This window comes from Geotrypetes seraphini, chromosome 4, assembly GCF_902459505.1.
Source record: "Geotrypetes seraphini chromosome 4, aGeoSer1.1, whole genome shotgun sequence".
Taxonomy (NCBI): domain Eukaryota; kingdom Metazoa; phylum Chordata; class Amphibia; order Gymnophiona; family Dermophiidae; genus Geotrypetes; species Geotrypetes seraphini.
The window spans coordinates 278,778,000-278,796,397 of record NC_047087.1 but is presented as its reverse complement, the minus strand read 5'-3'; the positions used below and the strand labels follow the sequence as shown (position 1 = coordinate 278,796,397).

General features: G+C 40.1%; 1 protein-coding gene across 3 annotated transcripts in view; it reads right to left on the bottom strand.

The window, feature by feature from the left end:
- The window catches only part of ENTPD1 (ectonucleoside triphosphate diphosphohydrolase 1), a 163,290-nt gene that overhangs the window by 74,795 nt on the left and 70,097 nt on the right, over nucleotides 1–18,398 (bottom strand). Inside the window, exon 2 of one of the 3 annotated variants that reach the window (XM_033941890.1) lies at nucleotides 4,600–4,708. The exons of the other annotated variants lie outside the window; for them this stretch is intronic. Within the exon in view, the coding sequence (XP_033797781.1) occupies nucleotides 4,600–4,684 (85 nt within the window). The 5' untranslated portion in view covers nucleotides 4,685–4,708. The remainder of the gene's footprint in view (nucleotides 1–4,599; nucleotides 4,709–18,398) is intronic. 3 annotated transcript variants of the gene reach the window in all.

Here is an 18,398-nt window from a genome sequence, read left to right as displayed (position 1 = left end):
AAGTCTTCCCTGCGCAGATTTCACCTCCTCCAGTAGAACAACATGATGATCTCATTGCAGCATTCTACCAACTTTATCATTCTCATACTGGCACCGTTGCTGCTAGTTTTTCTCCCTGTATGGATCATTTCTAACTGGGTCTACAGGGATGATGTGTTCTGGGTCCACGACACTTTCTGCCCATACCCATCTGTAAATGACACTCCTGCTGTAAACAGCACCCCCGACACCTCTTTGCGAACATGACGTCAAGCTGGACTACTCCCTCGCAAAGGCTGTCCTTCAATTGGAATCCAGAAAAGACCGATGCTACCCTTTGGTATAATTCCAACAGTGTGCAAGTTGCCACCTTCTCCTTTGAGTATTGTGACATTGTGGACTGTTCATCAATTGATATCCCAAGGCTGTGCTATTGGTCCTCAGAGATTCCTAAAACTAAGGACATATATGTATATGTTACTGACTTACGTTGGGGGGATAAGTGTGCATTCTGGGGAGTGGTAGGGTGGAATATTAATACTGACTGGGTTTATAAACTAGAAAATACTCTGAAAAACAGTGGACCAAAATGGTAAATCACTGCTTACTTGTATGACCCTTCATAAGGTTGGACACTGTTATAGGAAAAGTGTTCCTGCACAAATTATTAAGCTTTCTCTTACTATTGACAACCCTAGACCTACTGATGAAGGTATGTACATTATGGACATGTGGTTTAAGGGTGGGTCTAGCTATCATCAGTTTTCTTACGGGATCTATCTACCTCCACTCATCCTCTCCCGCCATTTTGTGGGGGCCCCAAAAAATACTAACCCACTGGCCCCTACATTCAATAAACTTACTGACATGATGGCTATTGCCAATCCCACTTTTGAAGATATTGTGGCTGTTGAGGTAGGGTTTTCAGAACGTAACCTTTGGTTAGAATGGATGAAATTCACTGCTGATCAACATAATAAGAGTAATTGTTACATATGTGCTCAAGCTAGACCCCATCTAGGAACCGTACCTCTGGACCTCCCTCCTGGTATCCAACCATGCCTTTTTGGGTTATTTACCAGTATCTCCTCTAATTTTACCTATCCCCTTTGTGCACTGTAGTGTTCTAAATACCCTTTGTTGCCAGGACAGCAAAAGCTTGATATTGCCGTTATCATCTATAAGGGCAATTACACATGTCATGTTTCTAATCTGACACAGGGTAGTTTTGTAGGTAATTTACCCCCAGGTTATTGTTCTGTCTTGGCTCATAGGTATGCCCTATTGTTGCTGCATCAGATTTGATATTTACTGGCTTTATGGAGACTTTTGGCTCCCTGTTAAGCTACCCAGCCAGTGGATAGGCCAGTGCACTTTAGTTAAGGTTACTATGCTTCTGCATATTTTTCTGAAAGGCATCCTTCCTATTCACATGGTTTTTCCTTTTATTTGTCTTGATATAAATCTGATCAGATGTATACATAGATGCTATAGGGGTCCCAAGAGGGGTCCCAGATGAATTTAAGGCCCGAGCTCAGGTTAAGGCTGGGTTTGAGTTCCTTATTCCCTTTATTACTATTAATAAGAATGTTGATCGGATTAGTTAAAATTATTATAATCAGCAACGCTTTGTGAACTATTCTAGGAACGCCTTGCAAAGTATTACTGATCAATTAGGCTCCACTTCTTAGATGGTTCTCAAAATCATATGGCCCTAGATATGATTCTAGCTGAGAATTCTGTTAAATTCTCTTCAGTATTTTATGCTGTTGTACTTTTCTTTCTGACAATATAGGTCCTCCTATGGACATTCAGAAATTAGCAGACCTCTTTGCTGAGTTCAAATGTAACTCTGATTTATCTAATTCTTGGGATCAGCACTTTAGTTGAATGCATAATCTCTTATTATTTGCACTCTTGTCTTGACTGCTCATGTACTGTGTTATTCGTATTACAGCTCCTAAAAGACCCCTCCTTGAGAGACATACCTAGGGTATCACTCCCTTCCAGCTCATGCTGTGTATTTGTGACGTCATTTACATGTCGTAAGAGGGGATTTGAAGGGACACGTATCAGAACTTTAGTAAGTGTCCTTAGGCATATGTTGCTTAAAGATGCAAAGGTAGGCCCTGTTTATCTTTCCCTTCTTTGAAGATGGTATAAGGACATCTAATGTTTGAAAAGATGTGTGTTCTTATGCTATGTTTAATCCAGATATTGTTTGCCTTCTCTTACCAAATATTATAAGGCTATTCTATTATGTAGTTTTCCTTAAGTTGTGTTTGAAGTTGTAAATCCAGATTGTTTGCCTTCTCCTGCTGATATACTACAAGGCCATTGTATATTTGAGAGATGTGTTTTCTTATTCTGTAGTAAAGTGAATTCAATTGTTTTGTTAAGCCGTATTTACAGACAGCTTTAGTTAAGAAGCTCTGCTGGTTAAGGCTTTTTCTTACCTTTTGGACTTCAATCTCTAGCTAGGAAAAATGCTGATGTGTTTAAAGTTTCATGTGACCTTACGTCACATGCCATCACATGCTGGCAAACCTGATTCGTATAAATATGTGAAACTCATAATAAAAGACGGACATATTTGAAAGATGGTTTCTGGTCTTTAAGATGTGTCCCCAGGTACCTGACTTACATATGACAGAGACAGAGAAAGTATGGGGCAGGAATTGGGACCTGAATCCTTTTCACTAGGCACTTAAATGTAGGTGACTTTAAAGTGGGTGGCTTTAAGGCATGCAATTATGGCAAAGAAAAAACTGTTTCACTGCTTGGGGCTGCTGAATTGCAAGTCTAAATTTAGCATCTCAAGTTTAAGCAGATTTTCATCTGAAATTTTCTTAAAGATACAGAGGGTACCTAAACATTAGGATCTAAAATTAAACTGGTTGGTGGTGGGGATTTTTTTGTTGTTTTTTTTTTTAAATTTACCCCTTTGGTTCTGAAACATAGAAGACAACTCTAGGATCTTCCTTGGCCACTTCAAAACTGAACAATTTTTCCTGATGTTGGTGAAATATGGGTGAAGCTGCTGCTCGCCAGCAAAAGGAATGCAGTGCAGTCATATGGATACATGAAAAATGACAAACATGTTCACCTGTCTCGCTGCGGTACTTCATGCTTCGACAAATGTCCTAGCCAAACCATCCTTTGAATTACTGATTTATTCTAATTTCATAATGCACCACATTCACATTTTCATGAATATCCTGTTGAGTCATCATTTGCAGACTTTCCTGTTTGTTTGTTTTTTACTTCAGATTGTGACTTTCTATTTTACCTCTCTTGTATTTTATCCCATGCCCACTTCATTCTGGAGACAGCTGGCAGTGCCACACCACATATCTTAAGATCCACAAATCTAGACACTCATTTCCCTGAATCTAAACAATGCTTAATCAAACTTAATTCTTTGCAAAATCAGATATTGTTCAAAATCCATTCTCATTGATGCATAAGACTAGCCAAGCTCTCAAGAAATTATAAGAGCTATATAAGCCTTGCTTCCTATATTTGTTTGTTTCTTTCCCAATCCTTTCGCTCCCAATAATTTCATACAGTTCATGCAATTTCATTTAGATTTGCGCCAGAGTGCTCAGTGATTCCTAGCTCACACTGTATTTACATTCAACTTGTTTTTTTATACAAAGCAACAGGCCACTGCACCTGAAATCCCAGAGATCAGAACCCATTCTATGAAGTCACTGATCATTTGGAAAGTTGCCTTGTCATTGGTTACTAGTGGAAACAATTTCTTTCTTAGTTTTCTATAGGGAATAAATCCTTTGGACTTATTACATAGAAATTTATAAAAATACGTGATCCTAATCATGTGTAAAATTTCAGTGCCACAGAAGGAAACCGAGCAGCATGAAAACAATGGAACACACGGAAGTACACAATCTCTCATTCTTCTACCAAAATATTTGTGTCTACGGTAACCTAGGAAGCAGCTTAAAACTGGAAAGTTACGGCAGATTTAAGAACAAAAGAGCACAAGCCATGCTGAATCAGTCTCTGACAGTGGCTGGTCTGAGTTATAAGTATCTGACAGATCTCACAAAATTTCAAGGAATTGGCAATGGTTTTTCCAGATCTACCTAGCTAATAATTTTTATGGTAAGGGGCCAATGAATAAGGTGCATTTTCTTTTAGTGATGTAATTTATGAGGTTTCATGCACTAATCTCACTACAGCTTTGATTGTAACCATAGAAAAGTATATCAAATACCATCTCCTTACCGATGTAGTAAGATATTTTAATGTAGGGAGATCAAAAATAAAGCTACCTTGTAAAAGAATAGCGTAGATCATCATGAAAAATGCATGCAGAAGTATGAATCTGTATAATCTGTAGTTGCTCCTGATGTAAAATACCATATCAAATTTTACTGTGGTTTTTTTCACATTCTTTGAAGTGCTGAATCTTTACTCCAATTCAGCAAAGAGTCATCTGAGGTGAATAGTTGCACTTCACCTTGGAACCTACCTACTAGAGGCTCAAGTGAGAAGAAAAAGACTTACAGTACCTCCCCCCGAGGTTATGTGATCCAGAATACCTCTAGCCTGAGCACCTGGCCAAGGAAGCCCTCAACCACAGAGCCTTCTTACCTTTTCCCAGGGAAGTGTCCAATGGCATCTTCTTTGTCCACTTGAATTCTTGCAAAACAGTAATACCTAAGCCCTTGTTGTGCATCAGGAAGTACCACTAGGGGTCAATCTGCAAAGCAAGTCAGAACATCCATTGTTTATCAGATCAACCCTTACTAGTGGTCACTCTGATAAATAAGAGAGAACTTCCCATATTTGGGGTCAGGCACCGATATTTTGTGAGCAGAAGATGATGTCAGATGCCTTCTTAGGACCAAGTAATAGGTATGACTGTTCAACAGTACTGAAGAGTCACAGCACTGGAGGCTCTCTAGTCAAGAGCCTCCCTTTATCAGGGCTTCCGAACCAGATAACTTTGTCTACTTCATAAGCTCGCCAAAGACAATAATTATTTCATTGTGCACTGAAAACAGGACAGACTAAATGCCCAATTTTAGGAGGAAAAGTCTTCAAGGGATTCTCGGTTTCTAAAATGCTAAAAGCCCTTGGTTCCAATCATTGGCATAAAAATACCTCCTACTGATGGCATGCTCCTCAATGCACTCAAAAACAAAAAGTAGAGACTTATCTTTAACAAAACAGCAGTGGTCCATCCAATAGTGATCAATGCTTCATAATATGTGTATGATTTCATCAGGGTAAACAGACCAAACTCTCTTACGTTTCCTCAATTCAACTGCTGTGCACTGACAAGAGATTTTGGCCCATTTGCTCTGATGAAGTGATACACTTATCATGAAATGTTAATTGCCATTTATAGAATTTGGGGATTAGTATACAAATGCAAGGGAAGGGAAATATGGGTGAAGAATGGATGAATACAGCCTAGCATCCTTCTGGCAACAGCCACCACCATGACACACTGTTTCTTTGCCTTTAAATCTTCGGACACTATCACCCCAAGGTCCCTCTCCCCATCCATGCATATCAGCCTCTCACCTCCCAGTACATATGGCTCCTTCCAATTTTTAATCCTCAAATGCATTACTCTGCACTTTTTTGCATTGAATTTTATTTGCCAGATGTCAGACCATTCCTGTAACTTTTGTAGATCCTTTTTCATATTTTTCACTCTCTCCTTGGTGTCTACTCTGTTACAAATCTTGGTATCATCCACAAAAAGTCTAACTTTTCCTTCTAACTCTTTGGAAATGTCGCTCACAAACTTATAGAACAGGAGCTGCCCCAGCACTGATCCTTGAGGGACTCCACTACTCATCTTTTCTTCCTCCAAGTGAATTCCATTAACCACCACCCTCTGGCATCTCTCCGTCAACCAGTTTCTAATCCAGTTCACCAATTTGAGTCCTAACTTCAGCCCATCAAGTTTGTTCAAGAGCCTCCTATGAGGAACTGTGTCAAAGGATTTGTTGAAATCTAAGTAAATTATATCTAGCATATGCCCTTGATCCACTTCTTTAGGTCAACCAATCAAAAAATTCAATCAGATTCGCAAAAGAAATCTACTGTAGGGGCGTTTAATTTTTGAAAGGGCGATTAGCAAGCCAGGCGAGGATGTTATTTAAAAATACTATCGTGGAAGCCCAGACCAAATGTAGTCCATGTATCAGCAAAGGTGGAAAGAAGAGGAAACGAGAGCTGGCGTGGTTAAAAGGTGAAGTTAAAGAGGCTATTAGAACCAAAAAACATTCTTTAAAGAATGAAAAAAGAATCCGAATGAAGAAAATAAGAAGAAACACAAGCATTTGCAAGTTAGATGCAAAGCATTAAGAACATAAGAACATAAGAACATAAGAACATAAGAAGTTGCCTCCGCTGAGGCAGACCATAGGTCCATCCTGCTCAGCGGTCCGCACCCGCGGCGGCCCATCAGGCCCATTGCCTGAGCAATGGTCTATCCTATCTATACCCCCCAATCCCTTTTTCTTCTAGGAATCTATCCAAACCTTCTTTGAAACCATTTAATGTTTTCTTGTCTACAACAGCCTCTGGAAGTGCGTTCCATGCATCCACCACCCTCTGAGTGAAAAAGAACTTCCTAGCGTTTGTTCTAAACCTGTCCCCCTTCAGTTTCTCCGAGTGCCCCCTTGTACTTGTGGCGCCCCTTAATTTAAAAAATCTGCCCCTGTCTACTTTTTCTATGCCCTTCAGGATCTTGAAGGTTTCTATCATGTCTCCTCTAAGTCTTCGCTTTTCCAGGGAGAAAAGTCCCAACTGTCTCAATCTGTCGGTATATGGGAGATTTTCCATTCCCTTTATCAGTTTGGTTGCTCTTCTTTGTACTCCCTCAAGTACCGCCATGTCTTTCTTGAGGTACGGCGACCAGTACTGGACACAGTACTCCAGATGCGGCCGTACCATTGCACGATACAGCGGCATGATGACTTCCTTCGTCCTGGTCGTAATACCCTTCTTAATGATACCCAGCATTCTGTTTGCTTTCCTAGAGGCTGTGGCGCATTGCGCCGATGCCTTCAGTGTTGCGTCTACCATCACTCCCAGGTCTCTCTCCAGGTTACTAACCCCTAGTGGTGTTCCCCCCATTTTGTATGTGAACATTGGGTTCTTTTTCCCCACGTGCATGACCTTGCATTTCCCCACGTTGAAGCTCATCTGCCACTTTTCGGCCCACTTTTCCAGCTGCGTTAGATCCTTTTGGAGATCCTCGCAGTCTTCCTTGGTTTGAGCCCTGCTGTATAGTTTGGTGTCATCTGCAAATTTAATGACTTCACACTTAGTTCCCGCCTCTAGATCATTTATGTAGATATTGAACAAGAGCGGTCCCAGCACCGACCCTTGCGGGACTCCGCTCGTGACCCCTTTCCAGTCTGAGTAGGGGTCACGAGCGGAGTCCCGCAAGGGTCGGTGCTGGGACCGCTCTTGTTCAATAAAGACAGCTAAGAAAGAACATGAAGAGAAAGTTGTAAAACAGGCAAAAACTCATAATTTTTTTAGGTACATCAGAAGCAGAAAACCTGTGAGGAAATCTGTGGGACTGTTGGATGACCAAGGAACGAAAGGGGTGCTCAGGGAGGATAAGGCCATAGCAGAAAGACTTTGGTCTTTACAGAAGGAAGATGTAAGAGATCTACCTGAACCGGAAATGATTTTCAAGGGTGATGATGTGGAGGAACTGAAAGAAATCTCGGCGAATCTGGAAGATGTACTGAGCCAAATTGACATGTTAAAGTGATAAATCGCCAGGACTGGATGGTATACATTCCAGGGTACTAAAAGAACTCAAACATTAAATTGCTGACCTGCTGTTAGTGATCTGTAACCTTTCGCTAAAATCATCTGTAGTACCTGAAGACTGGAGGGTGGCCAATGTTACGCAGATTTTTAAAAAGGGCTCCAGGGGAGATCTGGGAAATTACAGACCGGTAAGCCTCACTTTGGTGCCGGGCAAAATGGTAGAAACGATTATAAAAAATAAAAATTGTGGAACACGTAGACAAACATGATTTAATGAGACGGAGTCAGCATGGGTTCAGCCGAGAGAGATCATGCCTTACAAATTTGCTTGACTTCTTTGAAGGTGTGAATAAACATGTGGATAAAGGGGAGTCAGTTGATATACTGTATCTAGATTTTCAGAAAGCTTTTGATAAAGTTCCTCACGAGAGGCTCCTGAGAAAATTGAAGTGTCGTGGGATAGGTGGCAAAGTTCAGTTGTGGATTAGGAATTGGTTATCGGATAGAAAACAGAGGGTAGGTTTAAATGGTCATTTTTCTCAATGGAGGAGAGTAAACAGTGGAATGACGCAGGAGTCTGTACTGGGACAGGTGCTATTTAACTTATTTATAAATGATCTGGAAATTGAAATGACGAGTGAGGTGATTATATTTGCAGATGACACTAAACTTTTCAAAGTTGTTAAAACGCATGCGGTTTGTGAAAAATTGCAGGCGGACCTTAGGAAATTGGAAGACTGGGTGTCCAAGTGGCAGATGAAATTTAATGTGGACAAATGCAAAGTGATTATATTCAGGTATGTTTGCATCCCATGCATAGGAGTCACTGAACCATGTCTCTGTGATATCAACAATATCCAGGTCTGCCTCTAACATCTATCATCATCTGTCATCCTACACGCCTTCCTTCTGTATCACCTAGAGAGAAGGAAAACTGGTTTCTCTAGCTTTTTCTTTACCAAATCATGCCTAATTTTAGCTCTCTGAATCCTAGTATTTCAATGGCTTCACTTACAACTGAACATGCAAATACATTCTCAACAATATGATATGGATGTTAATAATGTCTATAGGATAGTAGACATATGTAATACTTCACAACTTTACTAAGTAGGGCTTTTTTTTAGGGGGTACTGAATACTGACACCTTTTCAATTACCTGCTAAAATTGACCAGGCTCTCTAAATATTAATGAAAGAGCCCAGATTCCATCCACCAGTGTTGCTTTTTAATAGAATCTGTGGCTGGTTGCAAGAAGTCTGTCTATTGTGAGATGGGTCTCTCGGTGATCACCCTGCCCCTGTCATTTTACCACTGGCACCTATTTTCCTAGAGATAAACACACTGTTGATGATTTTAGATTATAATGCAGAGCAGAAACTTTAATTGTTGTGTTGATATAAATATATTAGATTCTTAAACCTGGTCTAATTATGTAAGTCAACCCAGGTGCTCTGCTATACATTAGGAAGTACATAATTTGATGGACAAAGTTTTTTTTACTGTCAGGTTGTTACAAAAAGTGTAATGAGAAGGGATTTATTCCCACAGAGCTTGATGGTATTCCTCTAGGAGCTCTGCATTAGAAAGAGCACAGGTGTACTAGAAAATAATGCCCAATTAAGTGCTCCTTGGAAAAAAAAAACCAGGTAGTAGAGTAAGCCTGCCAAAAATAGTTGAATTTAATATAAAGATTACTCTAACCAGTCATGGTAGCACTATAATGCCTGCTGATTTCATACATTAAAATTTTAAGCTAACTGCATAAATTAAAGGTTCAGTTGCTCACACAGACATGATGGCCTTTAAGTCAACTAGCAACATAAATTTATAGGTAAAACCGGAGGTGAGTCACTAGCCTGACACCCCTTGAACATTAAGATTCTGTTAATTCGTAATGTACACAGACCTCCAACAGTAAATCAATTTTTAAGAATCACAGGAGCTCATAAGAGCTAAAATTAATGAAGATGCTGTAAATTTACTGTCTTACAAATCCTTCATGGTTTGGCACCATCTTATTTGTCTGCTTTAGAATTGTGTGGTATTGTTGCAATTTGATCTGTTGGCTGCGTTTGATGTCATTCATCACGACATCCTGATTCGTATGTTATCAGATATTGGTTTACACCAAGCTGTACTGAATTGGTTTAGTAAATTCCTCTCATTGCGATCTTATGAGGTACATTTGGAGAGTGAGACTTTCTCCTCTTGGAAATCTAGCTAAGGGGTGCCACAGGGCTCTCCAATGTTGCCAATCTTGTTTAATGTATATATGACTTCTCTGAAAAAGTTTTGCCTTTCATCAGCAGACACTATATTTACCTATGCAGACGATATTTTCATTTTATTAGAAGTTGATCCCAATCTTAACAACCTGGTCCCTAGTATAGACTGCTGTATTTCTAAACTTCAACTGTGGGCTTTGTCTATTCAAATGAAACTGAACGCTGCCAAAACCAAATTGCTTTGGATTGGGCCACGATTAGAAAACCTCCCTTTCTCTGTCACATTGAAAACAGATATCTCACTACATATAGATTTTTCATCTAGAGTCCTGGGTGTCATCTTGGACTCATCACTTACATTTCATGAACAGATAAATTCCTTGACATAAGTGTTTTTTTAGTCTGCACATTTCTCAGTGTTGGTACAATCCACTGTGCTTTCTCAGCTAGATTATTGTAACTCAGTTTATCTGGGCATTAAGCAGGGCAGTCTAAAACGACTTCAGTTAATATAGAATACTGCAGCTAAGCTAATTTTTGGGAAACAAAAGTATGATCATGTTTCCCCTTTGTTGATAAAGCTTCACTGGCTCCCAGTTCGCTTTAGGATCCAGTTTAAATGCGCTTGCATAATCTTCAAGCTTCTCTATGGAATATTTGATCCTTTTGTCCCCTTATGTTGGAATACCCTTAGACTTTGCTTTTGAGAAACTCAAAGATATAAGTTAGCCTTCCCTTCCTTTAAGGGAATTAAATTTGCTGGGAAGCTCAGTTGATCTTTTGATTTAAAGTTCGTAGAGATCTGGAATGAACTTCCTGACTCCATTAGGCTTTTAGGCCAGCTGCAATTATTTTGTAAATTCCTGAAAACTTTGTTGTTCTTGCAATTTTTAAATGGTTTAACTACAGTCTCAATGAAATGATAATATTATAGTTATTTTTCTTATGCTTTTCATATATACTTTAGTTTTTAATTAGTTCTTCCTGCTCTTATGTTTTCTGCTATGTACTCTAGTCTTAATTATATGTGAGCTAAATCGAGCTCCACTGGGAGATGACCCAGTATATAAACCAAAGATTAGATTAGATTAAATCAGTTTCCATTTAAAGTCAGTGTATTCTTACAGAGTTTTCATCTATCCTATTCATGTCCTATCTGTTTCCGAGTCATTCTGGCCGATCGATTCAGTAAAGCTTGTCCATGAAAATGATCAAATCGTAAACACGTCTCACTGTAATATCAATTGACGCGCGTGTGCACTCTCTTTGTTGTGAAGCACATAACGCACGCGCTAGCTCTTTAGGACTTCACTGCGTAGAAATGGGGGTTTAATCACAGATGTCATTGGCGGGCTCCGAATGCGCCTACCGCAAAGCATTGTTGTCGTAAAAAATTCAATATAAGAACTGTAGCTTTTACCAACCTCTCCTCAGCATACTCATGTTCCAAAAGAAGCAGATAGCATAGCCAACGAGCGCCGCCCATTTCTCTCAGGAAAAGAAGTGTTAAGTTGCTAGAAGGCACAACAGTTAACAGCCGTTGAATGCGCTGGCATCATGCGCTGTTATATACAGCCTACGAATCCCAGGAGGCTGTGTGGCACGCGACAGTCTAGCTGGAAGGGGGGAGGGATAGCTGGCCCTTAAAAGTTATTTTTTTTTACATTTGGCATTGATATATGAAATGTACAATGCGCAAGGAGAGCACAGGGTTAATAAGCGATTTTCTCACCATGTGCATTACAAATCCGAGATTCACTCCCATGCTCGCTATTCGCATTCCAAAACAATAAAAAAAACATTTCTAATGTACATGATATATTTAAAGTTTAGATATATTTTGGATTTTTTTGAGGGGTAGATTTATATTTTTAATGGGGTTCTTAACATGCACGTGGCAGTTGCTAGCCAGGAATAGTTGGCGAGGATATAAAGCGACTGGTCCTCAGCAGTAAAAACTTTTTGGAATGGAAAGGCCAGTCGGTTTGGACAAAATGGTTTCATGAATCAATGCCTTAAGAAATTTACATGCACAGATCGGATAGGGTGCGGATGGGGGTCTGGAGGAAGGTTAGTGAATCGAGCCGTAGTAGGGAAGTGAGCGCAAACCGAGCGGTACACGATCAGTTTGCTTAGTGAATCTAGCCCTATGTTATTTAAAAGTTAGGAGAGTCTGCACTGCCTCTCATTCATCATTTTGCATAACTTGTGCTGCTTTGTTCCAAGACTGAATTGGAATTCCTTCGGTTGCCAGAGGTTGTGGTAAGAGCGATTAATGTAGCTGGTTTTAAGAAAGGTTTGGACAATTTCCCGGAGGAAAATCCATAATCTGTTACTGACACAGACATGGGGGAAGCCACTGCTTGCCCTGGGATTGGTAGCATGGAATGTTTCTACTATTTGGGATTTTGCTTGGTACTAGTGACCTGGATCGGCCACCATGAAGATGGGTTACTGGTCTAGATGGACCATTGGTCTGACCCCAATAAGGCTGTTCTTATGTTCTTGTGAGTAACTGATTATAATTTTTTAAAAAACTAATAGACCAATAAAAGATAACTGTACAAGGAGAATAAAGTGCTGCTAAAGCTGATTTCTTTTAATGTTTTGTTAATGACCGAAGCTGATAGGCATGCAAAAAAGGGCATACCATAGCATTTTTTATATTTAGCACTGAAAAAGTGTCAAGGAAAGTACTTGTAAATTTTCTTCTCCAGGGAAAGAGAATGTTTCCTTAGCTCACTCCATTTGTTGTTCATCTTTTTCTGCTGACCCCTCCACTGGCACAATGCGTTGTATATCTGTGAGAGAGTGACGAATCTGCACAAACAGCCCTGAGACACAGAGCAATTAGATCACTGGTGTTATAACACAAGGGAAAAGATAATATTGCTTTAGAAACAAGAATTATGGTGATTATTATGGGGTTATTATGGGATTATTATTATTATTATTATTAAGAATTATGGGGAAGCTTAGATGGAAAGGGCAGTTGATAAATAAGGCTTGTTTTGAACTGAAAGCTGTGGTAGAAATAAGCCTTAGCTCACTCTTACCCTGGCGGTAAAAGCTCCAATTGTTTCTGCAAATTGGCACTTAACAAAATAAGATAACACTCTTTTCAGCTACAGTGGCAAAAAAAAAAAAAATGCTCAGAATTTAGGAAGTTGGTTGGGCTGAGAACTTTTCAGCAACCCCCCCGCCCCCCCCCCCCATATAGTATAGCATAGTATGAGTATTAGTGTTAACTCAAAATGCAATAAAACATCTTAATAATCAGCATAGGGTATAAGCAGAGGTGGAACTAATAGACAAGACAGAGTAACGAGTAAAAAAATAGGTGGACTAATTTTAAAAAGTTGCACTTAAAGCTGAAAAGTGCATGATTATGACCTCAAAGTCGAAGTGGATAATCGAGTCCTGCTACAGTGGGTACAGCTGATGTCAGTCCTTGCGTGTTGGTGACTAGCAAGTTAGTTGCTTCTTCCATTAGACGCTTAGGTGAAGAGCCAAACTGTCACCACCTACTTCCTTAAGTAGAGATAGACTTGTGTTGAGCGAAGACTTTCAAGGCGCACATTCCAGAGTGTGGGGACCAACTCCAGATAATGTTTGCTGGCGGGTGTCACCCTGGGCCAGATTCTATAAATGGCACTCAAAAATGAGCACCAAATAAAAAAAAAAAAAAAATCGCCATTAAATGCGCTTTTTATAAAGGGCACACGCCCTACATAGAAACATCCTTAGCGCCAATTCTCGCATCCTAACTTTGGGCACCACACTTACACCTGATGAAATCTGGTGTAAATGCCGGTGCCCATTATTCTATAACAGTATAGTTAACGTTTTAGAATGCTCAGGCCCCATCCATGGCCATTACCCTTTTTGAGTTGTGCACTATGGAATTTGGGTGCCAAGCATTACAGAATAGTGCACAGCCAGATGCATGCACAAATCATAATTGATGCCAATTGATAGCGATAATTGGTTGTTAGCAACCAATTATTGCTCATTAATGGCTTGTTAGCCAACTAAGTTGTGCATGCATCTTAGAATTGTGCCCAAATTTAGACGACCAAATCCGGGTGTGGTTAAGGGCAATCTGGGCGAGGACCTTAATAAGGGTGAGAGGTGTGTAGTGGGAGATCCTGTTTTTAAAGGACTCTCGCCCATTTTCTTTAAGTGCCTTGAAGATCAGACAGCGTTTTAAATATAGCTCTATATTGCACTGACAGCAACATGCACAAAGATAGTATGGTATTCCCTTTTCTTTACTGTTAACATCTACCTCACCCCGAGCTTTATTTATTTATATTTTTACTATGTATCCCCCTTTTTAATTGACCGCGATAGCGGTTATTAGCACAGGGAGCCACGCTGAATGCTCCGTGCTGCTCCCCACGCTCATAGAGTTCCTATGAGCGTCGAGAGCAGCACAGAGCATTCAGCTTGACTCCCTGTGCTAATAACCGCTATCGCAGTTTAATAAAGGGGGGTATGTTATTGAGAGGACTCAAATACCAGGATGTATTATTATAGATGACGAATGTTCTCAGTGCTCTGTTCTGGGAGTCACATTCTCTGAAGTGTGTGTGCCCCAGTATCCCTTTAAGGTGGGATCCCTGATAGAGATGGCAGGACACTGGCACCATGGGATATGGCCTCAGCATGAGGTGGACAGGGGCTTTAATACTACTGACCACTGTGGGCTGAATAACGAGCAACGCATTTTAAGGTTCATATGCATGCTAATTGTGTGGAAACAGTATTGGGGAAATGTTTTACTGTACACACACTAAAGTTTATTCCATTGCACATTACGTGGTGATTTAGTGAGCATGTTAGAAAAATTTAATTCATAAACTAAAAATACATGTTACCTCACAAGTTTTTTTTGCATTGGCTTTTTAATGTGACACCACAGGCGATGATGGTCTCCCTTGAAGCTAAAGGTCAGGAGTTCCTTTCCTTACTTTCTGTTTCTACCTTAGATTCAGAGGGAACCCTGAAGTGGCCAAACTGGCACTCCGCTGAAAGTGGAATCCCATGTTTTCTATTTATGTTGGCAGCAGGAGGATGTGATTTCTCCTTACAGAATGATGTCATGGAGATTAAAGACAGGAATTCCCTGTGACCCTGCCAAGCACATTTTAACAATCCAGACCATTCAGTGCCTCAGCACAAAGCACATTCTTTCCATCTGGATACCAACTCAACTCACTAAACCAAAATTCAGCCTTAAAGCACTAGAATAAGAACTGGATGCCTCACATAGCAACTAGTATACCTACCGTTTCTTTACATCTTCCGGCTACACTTTTAATGGAAGAAATAGTACAGTCAGTGGCGTACCTAGGGTATGTGGCACCCAGGGCCCATCATTTTTTGACACCCCCCCATGTAAAAAAATATTTTTGGTAATAACCATGAAACAGAATAAATGGTCAGAATAGAAACAGGCAGTGAAAATTTTCTTTTATTGAACCTCATATATGTAACCATTATTCCAAACATAACATAAATTATGTTTGAATTATCATGACATTAGAAGTACATATGGAGTAGTTGCAGGTGATGCTTGGGACATTTCTGATTGAGTTAGTTCGGTTTTATGTGTTTTTTTTCAATAGAAGGGTTTTTATTTCTTTTTTGAAGGTTTTGTAGTCTGTGGTCGAGGTCAATAGGTTGTAGAGTTGGGGGTCGAGTGTTGCAGCTCGAATGGCTAGGAGGTTGTCGAACAGTTTTTTCTTTTGACGTTTTTGGTTGGAGGGTGTGTGAATGGTGTGTGGGTTCTCCTATGTCTTTTTGAGGTGAATTGAACTAGTCGATTGTTCCAATAGACTGGGCTGTCTCTGTTTATTGCTTTAAATAGTAGGTAGGAAAATTTGAAGTGTATTCTCGCATGTATTGGGAGCCAATGTGAGTCGTAGAATGCCTCTGTGATGTGGTCGAATTTCTTCAGTGAGTAGACCAATCTTAGGGCTGTGTTTTGTATTATTTATAGTTGTTTTATCATGGTTGTGGAATCTTGACTTTTTCCTCCATTTTCTTTCTAGTTGTCTGCATTGTCTTTTTAGTAGGAGTAATTCATTGCTCTGGGAGTTGGTAAGAATGAGAGAAAGATGAATGAATGTAGGCAAACTTGTTGGAGACAAGACTTTTCACAGGGTACATGAGAAAGAGAGAAGGAATAGGAATAATATAGGAAAGGTGGCAATTTGAACCAGTGGGGTAAGAGTTAGGATTGGGACCGATAGCCCAAGCAGAGGAGAATAAACAAGAGAGAGAGAGAAAGAGTATGGAGAACAGAATGGAGATGGCTGAATGAAAAGACCAATAAAAGCCATCACATTGTTTCAAATCAATTGTGAAAAATACGATCTACTCTTTGGTATTTGCCAGCTACTTATGATGCAGACTGCCCAAGGAACTTGGCTTGACATAGCATGGCTTATCTTAAGAACATGTGAGGAAAGTGGATACTGGGAGGGGTGAAAGAAAGAGGAAGATAGGTTAAAAAAAACAAACCTCTATTCTAGGGATCCTATACTGTTAGTATATCCATTTTTAATGGGTTGGCTTCTGAACACCAAAGTAAACTTATGTAGCTGAAAAAATTAGTTTCCCCCCCCCCAATTCCACACACATTAATTATCTTCCATTTTTGTTCCCATTATAAAAAACACTGATAAGTTCCCAGAAAAAGAAATACATTAAAATAAGAAGTGAAAACAAAAGGACCCTACAGATGAGAGAACATAACATAAGAATAGCCTAATTGAGTCAGACCAATGGTCCATCATGCCCAGTAGCCCATTCTCATGGTAGCCAATCCAGGTCACTAGTACCTGGTCAAAACCCAAAGAGTAGCAACATTCCATGCTACCGATAGATGCTTCCCCCATGTCTTAACAGACTATGGACTTTTCCTCCAGAAATTTGTCCAAACCTTTCTTAAAACCAGCAACACTATCTGCTTTTACCATAACTTCTGGCCACTTCATTTTTAAGCTTAGATCTTTCCTTCCAAACAGAGACCTTGCTAGATGTCAAATACAGAATAAGGTAACTTCACCCAGACTTAGCTGTACAGGAAATGTGAATCTCCTCATACACCCACCATATAGTGCAAAAATGTGCAAAGGTCTGTTTTTTTTTTTCGATCACTACATAGCCTAATGCCACACAAGCAGTGCTGTTACAAACATATTCTGAAGGTCAATGCTAAGGTTAACAAAGTTTCCTTTCTTGAACCACAAGGAGATACTGACAAACCATTGGAAGAGATCCCAAAACAACTACCCAGGCACAACACCCAAAGACCCACTCAGTGTGTGAACCAGTTGAGTGGAGTGGACTAACTGGGGGGGGGGGTGGAAATGGGCCCGGAGTTTGCTCAGCAGAATTTCCCAGACCACCTCTTCCTCTCAACACATTGACACGCTGCCACCACCACTACGAACACCTCACCGGGTAGGCCAGCAATGCTTATAAACTTTATAAAACACATTATTATATTTTCTTATAAAGCACATATTTTAACTGAACTCTCTGACATCCTCAGCCTTGCCATTCACAAAAACAGAAGGAAGAAAAGTTCCCATTTCCTGCTGTCTCATGTCCCCGGCCTATACAATATTTTTCTTCTGCAGACCCTTCAAAAGTCTGACCAAATCTTGTTTCACTTGCATTATAAAGTACTGAGGATGCCATCTCTCCCCATTCCCAGATCCTAAAGTTTAAGACAGTAGCGCAAACTAGTGCTGCCCGATTCAGGAAAAAAAATTTCAATTCGATTCGAATCAGCCTATTGAATTGGTTTTTCGATTTGATTTTCCTGCCCAATTGAGTGTTTTTTTTCAAACATCCTGGTGGATTTATTTTATAAAATTTTCACCCCCTTTAGCTTCTCCTAACCACACTGGCGCTGTGGTGTAAACAAAATATAAAAACAAAAAGGACTTTTCCTCTCTCTGTTAAATCCTAGCTCACGTTTGCGGTCTAACACCAGCTCTGGCAGGATACACTTTTAAAATCTGACATATTGTAATCACAAAACATAAAATAAATTATCTTTTCTACCTTTTGTTGTCTGGTCAATATTCAAATCTTGTTGGTCCCAGGCTCTGGTTGTCTTGCTTGCCAGGGTCTCCTTCTTTCTCCGTGCTAACCATCCATCTGCCATCTCTGTCCTCCACTTCTGTTTCCCTTCACTCCCCCGGAGGTCTGACATCTTTCCTTTTTTTTCGTCTCCATCCACAGATTCACCTTTTCTCAACTACCCTTTCATCCAGCATCTCTCCCTCCTTCCCCACCATCCCAGTGTCCACCCTCTCTCCCTTTCTCTTCCCAACTATCCTTCTATCCAGTATCTCTAGCCTTCCTCCACATCATCCCTTGTGTCCAACTTCTCTC